The 15,217-nt window shown below is 44.8% G+C and overlaps 1 protein-coding gene across 7 annotated transcripts in view; it reads left to right on the top strand.

Annotated features, from left to right (window-relative positions):
* FN1 (fibronectin 1) overlaps nucleotides 1-15,217 on the top strand; it is a 68,233-nt gene that overhangs the window by 34,505 nt on the left and 18,511 nt on the right. For 3 of the 7 annotated variants that reach the window (XM_045033101.1, XM_045033100.1, XM_045033098.1), the window contains exons 20-31: nucleotides 1,998-2,264; nucleotides 3,483-3,577; nucleotides 4,140-4,308; nucleotides 4,815-4,901; nucleotides 5,818-6,009; nucleotides 8,180-8,455; nucleotides 9,539-9,721; nucleotides 11,083-11,172; nucleotides 11,946-12,215; nucleotides 13,000-13,116; nucleotides 13,566-13,730; nucleotides 14,615-14,770. In XM_045033101.1, the coding sequence (XP_044889036.1) occupies nucleotides 1,998-2,264; nucleotides 3,483-3,577; nucleotides 4,140-4,308; nucleotides 4,815-4,901; nucleotides 5,818-6,009; nucleotides 8,180-8,455; nucleotides 9,539-9,721; nucleotides 11,083-11,172; nucleotides 11,946-12,215; nucleotides 13,000-13,116; nucleotides 13,566-13,730; nucleotides 14,615-14,770 (2,067 nt within the window). The remainder of the gene's footprint in view (nucleotides 1-1,997; nucleotides 2,265-3,482; nucleotides 3,578-4,139; nucleotides 4,309-4,814; nucleotides 4,902-5,817; nucleotides 6,010-8,179; nucleotides 8,456-9,538; nucleotides 9,722-11,082; nucleotides 11,173-11,945; nucleotides 12,216-12,999; nucleotides 13,117-13,565; nucleotides 13,731-14,614; nucleotides 14,771-15,217) is intronic. The other 4 variants (XM_045033102.1, XM_045033099.1, XM_045033105.1 and 1 more) reach the window with 2 other exon arrangements.

Below are 15,217 nucleotides of genomic sequence, written 5' to 3'. Positions count from 1 at the left end.
TCCTCAGAATAAGTAAGTTTAGGTGCGTGGACATTTTCAAAAGTATCTACATGACTTAGGAGCACAAGTCCCATTGAAAACACTTCTTTGAAAATCCCACCCTGAATTTCCTTCATGTTTACAAAAAACAAACAAACAAAAAAACTCCACATCAATTGGCCAGATTTTTCCCAAGAGCTCAGCTCCCATTGAGACCTAAAAGTTCTGGTGTTTGTTCTTGTTGGGGTTTGCCAGGTGCAGAGCACGTCTGAAAATCTGCCCACTTCATTTAGATGCCTAAATGGGAGTGGAGCTCTTTTGCAAAACTGGCCCCAAATGTTCATTTGGAATATGAAGCAGAGCATAGTCATTTGAATAGGCCTGCATAGAATATCAGGGTTGGAAGGGACCTCAAGAGGTCATCTAGTCCAATCCCCTGCTCAAAACAGGACCAATCCCTAGACAGATTTTTGCCCCAGAGCCCTAAGTGGCCCCCTTAAGGATTGAACTCATAATCCTGGGTTTAGCAGGCCAATGCTCAAACCACTGAGCTATCCTTCCCCCTAGTAACATACATAAGGAATTGTTTTCCATAGGCTGCGATCATCCACTTAACTGCTTTGTCTGAACCACATTGCTAAAAGTAATCTGATACGTTGTGTCCTGTAATTGACAGTCCTGGGGAAAAGAAATCAGTCAGGTTTCCCAAGAAAAACTCTCCAGCAAAAGTCTTCTGATGGTGCAAACTTGCTTCTCCTTTTGTCTTTCCATTAAACAGTGGCCTACAAATAAGCTATGATTACATACGAGAGAGAGATACAATGCTATCATTTTCTGTGTGGAACAAGCCCGAGTGGCAGTAGAGTTTCATATCCTCTAAACAACTGGTTTTCAACATGGGGATCATTAACAGGCTTGAGGAGGGTCACAATAACTCTCCCTTTCTTTATGACCATCCTCCTTTTCATTATAGATGGGGGCGGGGAAGGGAGTTATTTTTTCCCTCCCCAAAAAATGTTGATAAAAATTAAAACACTGAGAACCCCAAAACTGGAGGGGTATGTTCCATTAACAGTTGTTGTTTTTTCATAAATTTCCATTTAGTCAAACTATTTTCTGTTTTTAAAAAATATTTAGATGGAACTATTTTTTGACTGATGCTAGTTACAACATGTGATTGCGGCATGGAAAAGTTGAAAACTACTGCACTAAGCAACATAGGGCCAGATTTGTAAAGGTATTCAGATGCCTAACTCCCATTGGGCGTTCTTTTTCCCAGGACCTTTTCTGGACTTTAATTCCTATAAGTAAGCATTTTGTCAGGGGGTAACATCTCTGCTGCATTCGTTTTGTTCTGGATCCAGCACATCACTTATGTGCTTAAAGTTACGTACAGATTACTTAGGGCAGGTCTACACTAAGGGCGGGGGTCGAACTAGGGTACGCAAGTTCAGCTACGTGAATAGCGTAGCTGAACTCGAAGTACCCTAGTTCGAACTACTTACCCGTCCAGACGCCGCGGGATCGAAGTCCGCGGCTCCAAGGTCGACTCCGCCACCGCCTTTTGCAGTGGTGGAGTACCGGAGTCGACCGCGGCGCTTCCGGAGTTCGAACTATCGCGTCTAGATCAGACGCGATAGTTCAAACTCCGAGAAGTCGAACTCACCGCGTCGACCCCGCAGGTAAGTGTAGACTAGCCCTTAGATGCTTTGCTGTGTCAGGGCCTTTAAGGATGAAAATGCCAGTATGGAGACATATGAAAGACCTTGTATAATTCCAAAGACCTTGTATAATTCATATAGGAGAGACAAGCATGCATAGGGTTATTTGACAGCATAGTCCTCCTCTTGACTATTTTAGGTTAACGCGTTCCTCCCCAGAAATGTGATGGTGTTTTTTAATTAAAGTTGGTGCACATGTTTTGGTATTTTTAAAAAACGACTACCAAGATTTTTCAAAAGAAAGCCATGCTAAACCCATGGAAGGACTGTTAATACACACTTTGCTTTTCCTTCTAGAACTTGATGCTCCCACCAACCTAAGGTTTGACAATGTTACTGAGTCTGCAGTGTTAGTGGCCTGGACTCCACCACGCGCTCCGATCACAGGATACCAACTGACTGCAGGTCCCACAAGAGGCGGCCAACAAAAGGAGTACAAGGTGGGGCCATCTGTCACCAAATACGCCCTGAGGAACCTGCAGCCTGGGTCCGAGTACACTGTCTACCTTGTGGCGGTGAAAGGCAACCAGCAAAGCAGCAGAGAAACTGCAGTCTTCACTACTTGTAAGCATGATGGGTGCTTATTCATTTACCAATGACACTGTCATCTTCAAAAGCATAGGCTGCGTTTGAAACCGGCCGTTCTAACTCGTCTTTCAAAATATTCCTTTGAAATAATATTTGAATGAAGCTACTCGGGAAATGGCTTTCCCACCATACTTCATAAGAAATTTAGACAAAAACCAAAAATATTACATTTCCATTAGAAATTGCTGATGAAATGTTTCAGCTTTTTGTTGAAAAACAAATCTAAAACTGAAAATTTCCAAAAATGTCAGTTGTCGACAACCCAAACACCAACACATTTCAGGCAAGCATATGTTTTCAGTTTCACCCAACGTATTTTGATTGTTAGGTGGGTTTTCCAATTTTGCAGCAAAAACCCAGGGGGGAAAAATGATTAAAAGCTGACATTTCCCATGGAAATGTGCATTGTGATGAAAAAAACATTTTCCCTCAAAAAAACGTTTTCGGACAGTTCTATGTTTGAGCCTTTCTGGTGTGTTAGCTAGTTGTTTAAGAGAATGAGTAGTGGCTAAAAGGGCCGTTTCTTCCCAAAGATTATAGTGTTATGTTGAGTTAGTTAAGAACCACTGCATACTTGTAGAAAGAATAGATAGATTTTGCTATTCAAATAATGATGAAGCTGTGATGTAAACCAACAAGAATCAAACCTCTCATCGATAAGGCTGATAACCACATCCTTTGTTCAATGGAGTGCGTGGATTTTATATCAGTGTGAAGTTAAAACTAAGCATCCACATTTATCCCTGGTGTAATATTATTGACTTCAGTAAAGTTACACCAGAGATGCACTTGGCCCCCAGTGTCTGCCTTAGATGTGGTCATTTCTGGCGAGGACACTGCGTGGCTGAGATAAAGAAAGCTATTGCCTTTCACAACTACCCGATTGGACTGAGTCCATTCCAGGTTCGGAATATGTTGTATAATTGTATAATTTTTTAATTGATAGTATTTTAAAGAATAAAATGCAAAATCTCAGCCAAGGCTTTTTGTATGCTAAGTCTGCGAATATATCCCAGGATCAGCCAAATTATGAACCAAAAAAAAAATACTGTAAATGGTATTTACATTGACACCCCTCCCTTCTTCCCCTCCTCTGCCCCTAAACATCACAAACGGCTACCCAGAGAGTTACAGATTTCGGTAACTCTCTGGGTAGCGCTGAGTCTGAACTCCGTTTATCGGTTCCTTTCACAGTGCAACCCATGGGCTCCATCCCTCCCTATAACACAGAAGTGACAGAAACTTCTATTGTTGTTACCTGGACGCCTGCGCCAAGGATTGGTTTCAAGGTATTTTCCCACTGAAGCCTTTGGATCTGTTTTGCTCTCTATTGCTCAATTCCATTAGCTGTCACCCAGCTAGGACCAGTTCAGAACGAATGGCTATAGACGATGGTTTGGGGAAAGAAGGGTGGTCACAAATATGGAAGCACTGAGTAGAGCGGGGCAGTGTCTTGTGTTCTTAAGCTGAAGTGACTATTCAGGGGTTAAAATATTTATGCAAAGGAGGTGATGCGCTCACACGCCTGATCCAAGGCCCACTGAAGTCAATGGGAGTCTTTTGCCTGACTTCTGTAGGCTTTGGATCAGGCTCATATTTGGGGCATCGAGTTGATAGTCCGTCACACAGCACCATGAGGTTGCACTGTCCCGTTCTGCCGCGTGATGCTGTGCTCCCTGAGGCTTACCCAGCTGCAGGGTTATCCATGCCCTCAGTGCTCCAGCATAGGCTAACTTCCCCATGACAAGTCAGCTGATCACTTTGGAGGATGTGTCCAGTATGCTTATAGGCACCTAGATGGTTCATGTGTAAGGCTGGAATGCAACCTTCCCCCTTTCTTCTCCTCTGCAGCTGGGTGTGCGACCAAGTCAAGGTGGAGAAGCCCCACGGGAGGTGATTTCTGAATCTGGTAGCATTGTTATCTCTGGCCTGACTCCTGGAGTGGAGTATGTCTACAGCATTTCAGTCCTGATGGACAGTCAGGACAGAGACATGCCGATCATCAAGAGAGTAACTACACGTACGACACATCTGAATATCCCTTACTAATTTATGTAATGCTCTGACTACTTCGCTAGGTTGTTGCGTGGCTGAGTGGGTAGGGTACTAGCGGAGGGCTCAGGAGAGCTGGATTCTATGTGCAGCTCTGCCACTGCAGGATAGCCTTGGGCAAGTCTCTTTGCCTCAGTTCTTCTCTATATTTAATGAGAATAATGCTAATAATTTTCCTTTATAAAGCATCTTAAGATCTCTTGGCCTGAATTCAACTGAGCGCTAAAAGAATTATTATTAATCGTAGTAGTATTGCTAAACCCCTAAAACAGTGCATTTGTGTGCCATTTTCTCTCTTCTCAGTCTCAAAGGAGTCTGCTCTCCCTTTGATTCTCAGATGACATTAATATTACTGCATCAGAGTACAGCTCTGAAAGAAGCTATTTTAGTTGGTTAATTTTAAGGGTCTGGGTTGTTTTGTTTTTCAAATGACTCTTGGGATTGTCAGCTGATCATGCATTTGGTTTCTTCTAGCATTATCCCCACCGACTAACCTGCATCTGGAGCCTAACTCTGACACTGGAATCTTGACAGTCTCCTGGGATAGAAGCACAAGTCCAGGTAATTAAATAGCATCAGAAACGGCTCCACATTACAAACATGTAGATCAAGAATAACTCCTGTGATTTACTCCAGAATTACACTAGTGCAACTGATGGCACAGCAAGTGTTGCTAACCGGGCACCGATTAAATGTTTAGCTTCCATGTCATCTTTTGGCATATGTTATTTTCAGTTACATTCAAATATCATCTGCTAGAATACAAATGTTCTGCATTCCTGTATGAAAACGGTCGGCAACAGGACCCTTAAAGCTGTACCTTCCATGTCAAACAGTGATAGTCCAAAGGATGATCGAGATTGCCTTTCAAGTCAGGTAGGACCGGGGGAGTGAGGAGTCTGCTCCAGTATCCTCGGTAGCTAACATAGAGTCTGAAATAAAGAAAGCAAAAAAAACCAAGAGGGTTTCTGGCCGGAAGGGAAAATGTGGGGTTAGTTCATTGAAAGTGAGTGTGGCATTTTCCAAAACACCCAACCTTGGCCTAACTCTTCTCCCACTGATGTGGATGGGAGCATTTCCCGTGACTTCAATGGGAACTGGTAGGCCAGTACCGAGTGCCTTTGAAAACCCCCACCCTGAGCTGAGAGATGCAACGTTTCCTGTTTCCTGTCATTAGAATTTTGGCTTTGGGCAACTCCTAAGAGTGCATTTTCAAAGCGCTGCAGAGACTAGCTGTGTCTCCCGTTAATGCTCATGGGAGCTGCGCAGCTAAGCCCCCCCGGGCACTTCTTTGGAAATGTATCTCAGTGTGTCAATGCGAAATGGACCGATCCTACGTCGAGCAAGCACTTGCGTGCCCAGCTGAGGTTGATGGGGAGCATCTGTTTAATATCATTTGCGCTTTCTCTGAGCGATTGTGTCCAAGCCTGGTGTAAATAAATCCGCCACATTGATTCCTGTGATCTATGTATTTCAGGCATCACTGGGTACAGAGTTACCACCGTTCCTACCAGTGGGCAGCAGGGTTACACCCTGGAAGAAGTGGTCAATGCAGAGCAGAATTCCTGCATCTTTGAAAATCTGAGCCCTGGCCTGGAGTACAACGTCAGTGTTTATTCTGTCAAGGACAACAAGGAAAGCGTCCCCATCTCCAAAACCATCACGCAAGGTAATGGAAAAATGAGCAGCCACCTCGGTCATTGTAACAGACCAACCTTGTAAACAGTCTGCACATGGACCTCCCGCTGACTCTGATGGTGGAGGATTTGCAGGCTTAGACCCTACCAGCAAGGTAGTCACTTGCCCTACGTGCCAGTGCAGGGAGTAAAGGGGCCCTTATACCCCCTTACGCATTGGCAGCCCATCCGCAGGGGAAGAGCTGTCTCTGTGAAACCGGTACACTGCCTCGCTTGCACAGGTGGGCTGGGGAATGGGTAGTGCCTTGACTCCACCCCGTGGTGCCCCAGCCAGCAGATCTGAGCCGTCGCAGAAGGGGGAGCCAGGACGTAATGTAGTACTGGTAGGAGCTAGCGGCAGATTACTTTGTGGTCCCAGGACTCACAGCAGTACGATAAAACATCTGAATTCCTGAATGATTGGGTGTTAGTTTTGCTTTGTGAAGGTTTTGTTTGGCTTTGTTTCCGTTAAGCCATGAAACAATGCCAGCTCGTGTGTTTGGCAAATGCTTGCTGTTAACCCGGCTTTTAAAATGTCTGTGCTTCACTGAGTTGCTGTGCGCTCCAGTGGGTATCTCATGCAGCAGTGTTGTATCATTAAAGCAACAATGGCTTTAACCCTGTACCATGCTCTAATGGGGGGAAAAAGCACTAAAATGGCATCCTTTGTGTCTTTTGATACTCTTGAAAGGTGATATGGTAAATGCATCCCATGAGGATCAATCGTTATTTTACAGAAAATGGACATTTTGCTACACTTAATCTGTAAAATACTTGTTTTTCATGACAGAACAAGAAATATTTGCTCAGTTATTAAGCAAACCAGCCTATTGCACCATTTCTATCTGATATTTCCCTTTTCCAGCTAATTCCTAATGATCCTATCACAAGTGTAATAAGCCATAGGTCCTTTCTTACTGAGGGGAGCAGCATCCTCAGCTCCCACTGACTTCAGGATTCGATCCTTAAAGTGACAGGGCCAGACTCTGAGCTGGTGCAGTTCTGCTGACTTCAAAGGAACTGTGTCAGTTTGTGCCAGCTGAAGAGTTAAAGGCAAAGCAGAATCCCTGATTTCTGTTGGGTCTAACATTTGGGAAAGAACAGCTCTGCTAAAGTTGTACTGTCCATCGGGAAAATCCCATAACCTTGTTAACTATGCAAACATCTAGGATGCATGTAGAAGGTTATTCAAATGAATCCTAATTCAATGGCTTGGTTTGAAGATTGTAAAGTTTGGTTAAGAAACCAAGTCAGTTTCTCTCAGCCACACACTGCTCCTAGCATAACATTAAGAGCTGGGTGATGCTGTGCGTTTCATATGGAAAACCCATATCCTAGAAAAGCTCATTTGTAACCACTTACAGTTTTTCTAAGCAAGCTTTATATTGCTTCCAAGTTTGGGGTTTTTGTTTTAGCACCTGTGCTGCAGCTATAGCAGTAGGACTTTAAGAATACCGGGCCAGAAAATCATCATAATTTCTTTTAGCTCAATAAAGATACACTGATTTGCACCAGATGCCTTCATTGACTTAAATAGAACTACAGCAGTTTTTGCCAGCTCAGGATTGGGCCCTCTCCAGTTATTTCAGCATTCCCAGTGTGTTGATAATTTTATGCTCTGAACAGTTGAAGCTGGGCATAGTATTCTGACTATTTTTTTTTAAAAATCTCGAGGGTCAGTTATCACTAATCCAGTTTTCTCTTGCTTAAAGATTAACAGGCAAGAGAATTTTTTTAAAAATGCTAAAATTGGGTATGTGTCTTTAAGAGAATCTTTTAAAAAACCACCTCAGGGCCCAACTGTCTCATCCGTACAGTGAGCTCAATGGGGTTAGGTGCCTAACCTACTTAGGCTGTTGTACATCCCACCAGGCAGAGTCCAGAACTTCAAAGGTATTTAGGCACCTAACTCCCACTGAAATCCTGCGTTCCTGCCTGCTTCTTTCCCTGTGTCAATATGGCCCTCCGTGTGTTGCAAGGTGCTATTTCATGTGAGGAAGAGTGGCGCAATTGGGCCCTCAGTGGGAAAATGTTGCATATCACCGTCATCGCTTGACCGTTTCCTCACCGTTAAGACGTGTAACCTGATGCACACTGCCTTATTTTTCCCCCTCCTCTTTTCTTTTGCCTCTGTGTGTGTTTGCTGTTCCCCCCGGCACTCAGTAGAGGTGCCCCAGCTCACTGACCTAAGCTTTGCTGACATAACTGATACAAGCATCGGCCTGAGGTGGACCCCGCTAAATGCCTCCACCATTATTGGTTACCGCGTCACGGTAGTTGCGGCAGGAGAAAGTGTCCCTATTTTTGAAGATTTTGTGGACTCCTCAGTAGGATACTACACAGTCACAGGCCTGGAGCCGGGCATTGATTACGACATCAGCGTAATCACACTCATTAATGGCGGAGAGAGCGCCCCTACCACTCTGACACAGCAAACGGGTGAATTTTGAAAACTTCTGTGTTTGTGATCTGGATGGTGTTTCATGCTGTCACTAGCTGCTAGGGTAATGGGCTTTCTCTGAGAAGAATTGAGCCACTCACTGTGATGGGGGGAGGGAGGGACAAGGACTGGCTTCTCTTTTAAATATAGGATGGGAAGGGCTATGCCGTTTGCATGTTTTAGCCCTGTGCATGAACTGCATTTTTATATTGTGGATAACTGCAAAGGCAGGATCTCACTCATGCTGGCTTTTCAGCTTTTCAGGTTTCATTGTTAAACTTCAGTTATGTGATCCCCAAAGTATAAGATCCTCAATCACAATCCCCAAAGGGAGATGGGATCCCCCAAAGGGTGGATACAATTCTAGAGACACTCTTCGGTTTAGCCCCCGACGCTCTCACTGGTCAACTCATTTGAGCGCTTCGTATTTTTTTGGTGGTGGCCCAACTTTTCAAATCTTGCCTTAAAAGATGGACAAGAAACATTGCTCCCTGAGCCCACGCTAGTGACAGGCATGTCACACTGTCAAGGTTCTCTGTAGTGCATGGGTAGAAGATGAACTGAGAACTAGTTTGTGCATGTAACCCTGTGTCGTGTGAATAAGCTGCTGAGGTTCTAAACCCTTAAACACACAAGTAGACATAGAGGCGAAGGGACTTAATGGATCTACCCTCTCCTCCCCTATGTATGCATGTATCAGTTTTGGATGAAAGGACCTTTTCATATGTAAACTGCTGTATGGCAACTTAAGCCTCTCTTGGCCACATCTCTGTAACCCAAGATGCAGCTGCAAGGCCAATATTACAGAAACCTGCCATCTTGTTTTCAAATTATCTCAACAGAATACATTTAAGTATCAGCAATTGCCAAGAGGTTAAAGGAGCCTGACAGTAGTATGAGTGTTTTTAACTGTAGTGGAACCAAAGGTAGCTTAGGAGTATGTTTGCATGGATCTGACACCGTAGCCTCTTTTTTGCATGAGATACACTGTAGATTCCCTGAACATCCACCTTGGTAAACTCTCACCTTCCAGAAAATGTTAACAAAAAAAACCCAAAAAAAACAATATTCTTTGCATGTAGCTGTTCCTGCTCCAACTGATCTGCGCTTCACCAACGTGGGGCCAGATGCTATGCGTGTGACCTGGAGTCCTCCAGTATCCATTGAACTGACCAGTTTCCTGGTGCGTTACTCACCTGTGAAGAAAGAGGAGGATGTTGCTGAGCTGACCATTTCACCCTCCGACAACATGGTGTTTTTAACAAGTAAGAGGTTACCTGCATAGGTCAGCGGAACGTAAGGGACTTCTCAAGCTGAAGTCCACTGATGGTTGGTGGGTCTGCAGAACACTTGCTGGGCTGTAGGTGGTCAGATGGTATTAGCTCCCTTCCCATGGTTTACAGCAGCTAAATTACATTAAAATAGATACAAATACGTAAAGTACTTTCTTAATATTACTCTCCTATGTGTTAATGGGTATAGCTGCCACATGGACATTGAGCAGTCATGAATTGGGGAGATACGGTTTTCCTGATTGTGAATTGGAGGTGAGTTGGTCCATGAGATTATTTCCCGAAAGATGTGGTCCATCCTCTGAACACATTAAGAACCCCAGCTCTCCAGTGAATTTCTTGTTGGAGACCCAGCATAAAGGAAAGGAAAAGCAAGAAATTGATTGGAATAAGTATAATGGATCAGATTCCCTGCTGGTGTAAATTGGCATAGCTTCATTGACTTCCATAGAGATATGCTAATTTACACCAGCGAAGGACTTGGTTCATTGTTTTAACGAAGTTAAAGTCAAACTGTGTAAACCTTTTCCCGCTGAGACAAGGAGGATGATTTATCATACTGGGGGGCATTTGAACCTGGTTAGGTATTAAGAGTAGGTACACATTGCCTATCTTGTTTGACAAAAAGTCAGTGACTTGCAGTGCAGCGGTCTAGATGAAGACACAAAGGTTTAAAATCAGCAAAAGGTCCCCTTTGAGTCTTTTTAGATTTTGGAAAGGAAAATAAATGCTCTATCTGAAATTTCAGCAGTACAGTGCAACTGATCTCTTGCATTTCTCACAAGCATATAATTAATTTGCTCATCTTGATAGAAAAGTTGTGTTTTGTTGGGAGGATTTTCCCTAGAAACTGGACAAGTTGGTTGAGTGAGAGACAGTACCTGCTTTAAAAATAAAGGACCACATTCTTAGCTGACGTAAAATAGAAGCTCTTCACTGAAAGTCAGTGGTGCTACTTCAGTTTACATCAGCTGAAGATCTGGCCCTGTTTATCAGTAAATGCTCAGAGCTGGGAGGCCTGTATGGAAAACTAATCCCTGCTGACAAACCCATCTAAATAATGTCCTTGCCAAATAGCAATAAAAAAAGAAACCACCAACACTTGTTGCAGGCTAAAACTTCCATGAAACCAAAGGCCATTCCCATGCTTAAAACCAAGCTTCAGCTGGACTCAAATGTCTTGACTATCCATTAGGCTCAGGTTTTGCACAGGCTAAGCAAAAATCGGTCGCTCCACATCATGAGCTGTGTCAGTTAGAATTGCTGAGGTTTTTCATTTGCTCCGAGAGCCTGAAAATTGTGAGGGTCTAAATCGGTGTGGTTTAATCCTTCAGGTCTCCTGCCTGGCACTGAATATCTGGTGAGAGTCTACAGCGTCTATGAGCAGCATGAGAGCACCCCTCTGACAGGCGTGCAGAAAACAGGTATGTGGAAACCTGCTTGGAAAACTTCCGTTTGCTTCTATCTCTCCCGTTAACCGCTCCTTGATAGGACAACTCTAATCACTGGGGGAACTTAGGGCATAAAAGCCTTTACGATTTTGCTCTCCTTGACATGTATTGTTGGAGAGTTGCATAAAAGATTTTATGGGAGTGCTGCAGAGAGACAGCTTGGGAAGTGCTGAGCAAAATGGCCAAGGGGCCAGATCTTCAGCTGGTTTTAATTAAAAGGTGTATAATTGACTTCAGTGGGACTATGCTAACTTACATCCACCGAGGATTTGGCCCAATAAAAGACCAGTGTCCAGTCCCCCCAAGAGGCGTCCAGACACGTCAGGATCAGGTCCCTCCGCTGTATCCCTCTGACATTGTACAGCCAAGTCTCAGAAGTATTTGGATGTTTTTGTACTTTGGCTTTTTCTGTTCTCTGAAACCAGGGCTGGGTGTTTTTGTTTGGGCAAACATTTAAAATTGTCAGATACCTCAAGTTCAGAGGACTCCAGATGTGGGCTGACCTTGCGAGGAGATTCCATTTTTGCAATTACTTTCCTGTGGTTTTTTAACGCCACTGTATGATCTGGATCGTTACATATTTATAGGTTCAGTGTTGAACAGTGTTTGGCAGGAGTGCAAGCAGGATTCTGAAATCCCACCATGGGGTGGGGCTGGGGAAATCCCTCATCATTTCAAAATAAATGTATCTGTTGTTCAAATAAGCTGAATGTCCCTTTTCTTGGGTATCCTCCTGCCCCAACCAGGCCTTGATTCTCCATCTGGCATTGACTTTTCGGATATAACTGCCAACTCTTTCACTGTGCACTGGATTGCTCCTCGTGCCACTATCACCGGCTACAAAATTCGCCACCATCTGGAACACAGCAGCACCAGGCCCAGGGAAGACCGTGTCCCACCTTCTCGGAATTCCATCACCCTCACTAACCTGGCCCCAGGCTCAGAGTACGTGGTCAGCATTATTGCTGTCAACGGCAGAGAGGAGAGCTTGCCCTTGGTTGGCCAGCAAACTACAGGTCAGTTCGGAAACAAGCCAGACAAAATGTACATTGAAATTCTCCTGCCCCATCTCGACAAGTTGTTAAACTGAATCCTTCCGGCTGGCTGGCGAGTAACTGAACTACTGACAGCAGAGCAGAAAGTTGGCTAGAGGAGAAAGGGCCTGATTCAAAGGCCTCTGAGTTCAATGGACAGACTCCCACTGATTCCCATGAGCTTAGGATCAGGCAGAAAGCACATCTATCTGCTAAGGAGACAAGGCATTTTATCATACAAAGGAGTTTCTGAAGAGGCTAAGTGTTAATTCAGATAGCTCAAGCCAATGTCCATTGTGCACATTCTTTTGTTTTAAATGACCTTGTGGTGAGTCTGCCTCAGGGCGTTGTGCTACCAAAGCAAAGGAAAAAACCCAGGGAGTTCCGGTTAACTCCTGGGCTGGTAGATCCATGAGATTTGAGGCCTTTCTTCTTGCCCTCCAATGGGAGGCATCAAAGCCCTCCCACCGAGGGGAGTAGTCTTCAGAAACGAGTTCTCTGGGCAATTTCCCACTCCCCTAGGTTTTTCTGCAGGAGGGACACATTTAGGGCTCAATTTAGTGGCCACAGAAGTCAATAGCAATCTTTCCATAGCCCCTGGATTCAGGCTCTTGAGCCAGATGTCACCTAGAGACCTGACGGTAAACTGTGGGCTACTGGAAAGACTTGTTAGTAGCAACAGCCTCCAGTGTAAGTAGAGTAACAGGAGTCTGGGGAGTGTCAAATGTTTTTTAATTTTCTTTTTTAACCCTGACTTCTTTTCTAGTTTCCGACGTTCCAAGGGACCTGGAAGTTACTGCCACTAGCCCCACCAGCCTGGTGATTTCCTGGGATGCTCCTGCAGTTACAGTTAGATACTATAGGATAACCTACGGCGAAACAGGTCAGTGTGATCTAATATTACCACTTCTACAAGAGCTCCCCGTTGACACCAAGTGTGAAGCTTTAAGCTTGGGCCATTTAAACACTGCAGCAAATAGTGAGGGCAAATCTGATCGATGATTGTAGCATGCAGCATGCTCTGAGAACTCAGACGGAGGCAGTGTGCTGATGGATATGCACTGAGAGAAGCAAATATCATGACTGAACTTTAAAGGTGGGGCAAATCATCTTTGCTACCACATCCAGAAACTCCATTCATTGCACTGGAAGGTCCATGGGCCTCTCATTTGCCTCTTGGTTTGGGGTGAAAAAGGTCTTTCCAACTTATTATGGGTTGACCCAAATCTCATTGAAATCAATGGGAGTCTTCCATTGACTTCAGCTCATCCCTTGCTTTTTGTTTAAAACGTGAGTAATTATCAGCATTTTCTTTCTTACCCGCCGTCCCAGGTGGCAATAGCCCTGTCCAGGAGTTTACCGTGCCTGGCACCATGTCCACTGCCACCATCAACGACCTTAAGCCCGCAGCAGATTATACCATCACGGTGTACGCAGTGACGGGCCGTGGAGACAGCCCCGCCAGCAGCAAGCCAGTCACGGTCACATACAAAACAGGTGAGACACATGGACAACGCTACCAGCTTCTGGTTTATCTCATAATTGTCCTCTGTTTCAGGTGGGAGTTATGGGCCTGTTGGCTTTGGTGGAGTTACACTCCAGATGGATTTGGCCCATCGTGTTCATAATGTTACAAAATGGGATGGTGGCTTTTGGAGAGGGGAGTTTAGACGAAGACTAAACAAACTTACCGGAGTTGTGGACTTCTTGTTTGGGGGGAACCACTTAACATCCATCTTTGTTGGAGTGAGCGTACTGAGGAAAGGCTGGCTCCTCGCACATGGGGTGTCAAACCACTTGGCTGTTTGATGTAGGATCACTATTCTGTCTGCATCTTACCTCTGGCATTTTTAATGCACTGTAGCATGTAGGGACTCTCTGACCCTAATAGGACCTACCCTTGATGAGCTCTCTGGGGCAGAGATGGTCTTTTGATAGTTGTTTGCATAAGGTTTGAGCCAACTCCCATTGAAACTCATGGAAAATCTCTTTAATGGCCCTTTTAAAAGACTTCCACTGCCCTTAATGGGTATTGGATGTAGTGAACAAAGCACTATGGGCCTGAAATATGATTCTTCATTGGGACCCCTAGTCAGATTGTAAAGTGCTTGGAACAGGGGCTGTCGAGTGCTCTGTCTGTACTATGGGGTTCCATTCACAGGCACCACTGTGATCAATAATAATATGTGCTATTATGGTACAAATAATAAGTCAGAGCAGCATGGGTTTTTCCATTAAAAAACCAGTAACAGTCTAAAAGAAGAAAAGCAGAAGAAGTTGCAGGTGGGAGGTCACAGGGGGCCCTATGGACATGGGATACCATGAGGAAAGGAGACTTTCTGCATTGCAGATGCTCACAGGGCTTATTTTTCAATGTGCAGAGATTGACACGCCATCCCAGATGCAAGTGACCGATGTTCAGGATAGCAGCATCAGTGTCAGATGGCTACCTTCAACTTCTCCGGTCACGGGTTACCGAGTGACAAGCGTCCCCAAGGATGGCCATGGGCCCATGAAAACAAAAACTGTCCCTGCAGGTGAGTATGTCTTTACATCCCTAGGGATCTCGCCCCAATTGCCTGGAGTCCTTCGGCACCACTTCTTAAACCCCCGAGTGAGTCACTTGAGAGTGCCTGGGGAAGATTTCCCTCTCGGCCTGAGCATGTTGGCTTAATTGCTCTTCTGATAACTTTGCATTTTGCCCTCTGGGACATTTCAGTGTGTTTTACCAGCTGTACTGAGATTAGCTCTCAAGGCTGTTCCCTGCTCTGGCCAGGTTAATGTTCAATTCCATTCCAAAAAGTGGTGAAGATCTGGCTGCATTTGTTTTGTTTCTCTAACGTGGAGAGACTGATCACAGGGCTCCAGCAGCCTCAAGGGGCCTTCGAGTGGGTATGAATGACAGTAACACTCACTTGAAGGGCTCTGGAGCAGGCTGTGAAGGAGCCTTGGTATACATGAGTCAGGCCAGGTTCGGCCAATCT

Source organism: Mauremys mutica, chromosome 10, assembly GCF_020497125.1.
Source record: "Mauremys mutica isolate MM-2020 ecotype Southern chromosome 10, ASM2049712v1, whole genome shotgun sequence".
NCBI classification, from domain to species: domain Eukaryota; kingdom Metazoa; phylum Chordata; order Testudines; family Geoemydidae; genus Mauremys; species Mauremys mutica.
This window is presented reverse-complemented; position numbering and strand designations above follow the sequence as displayed.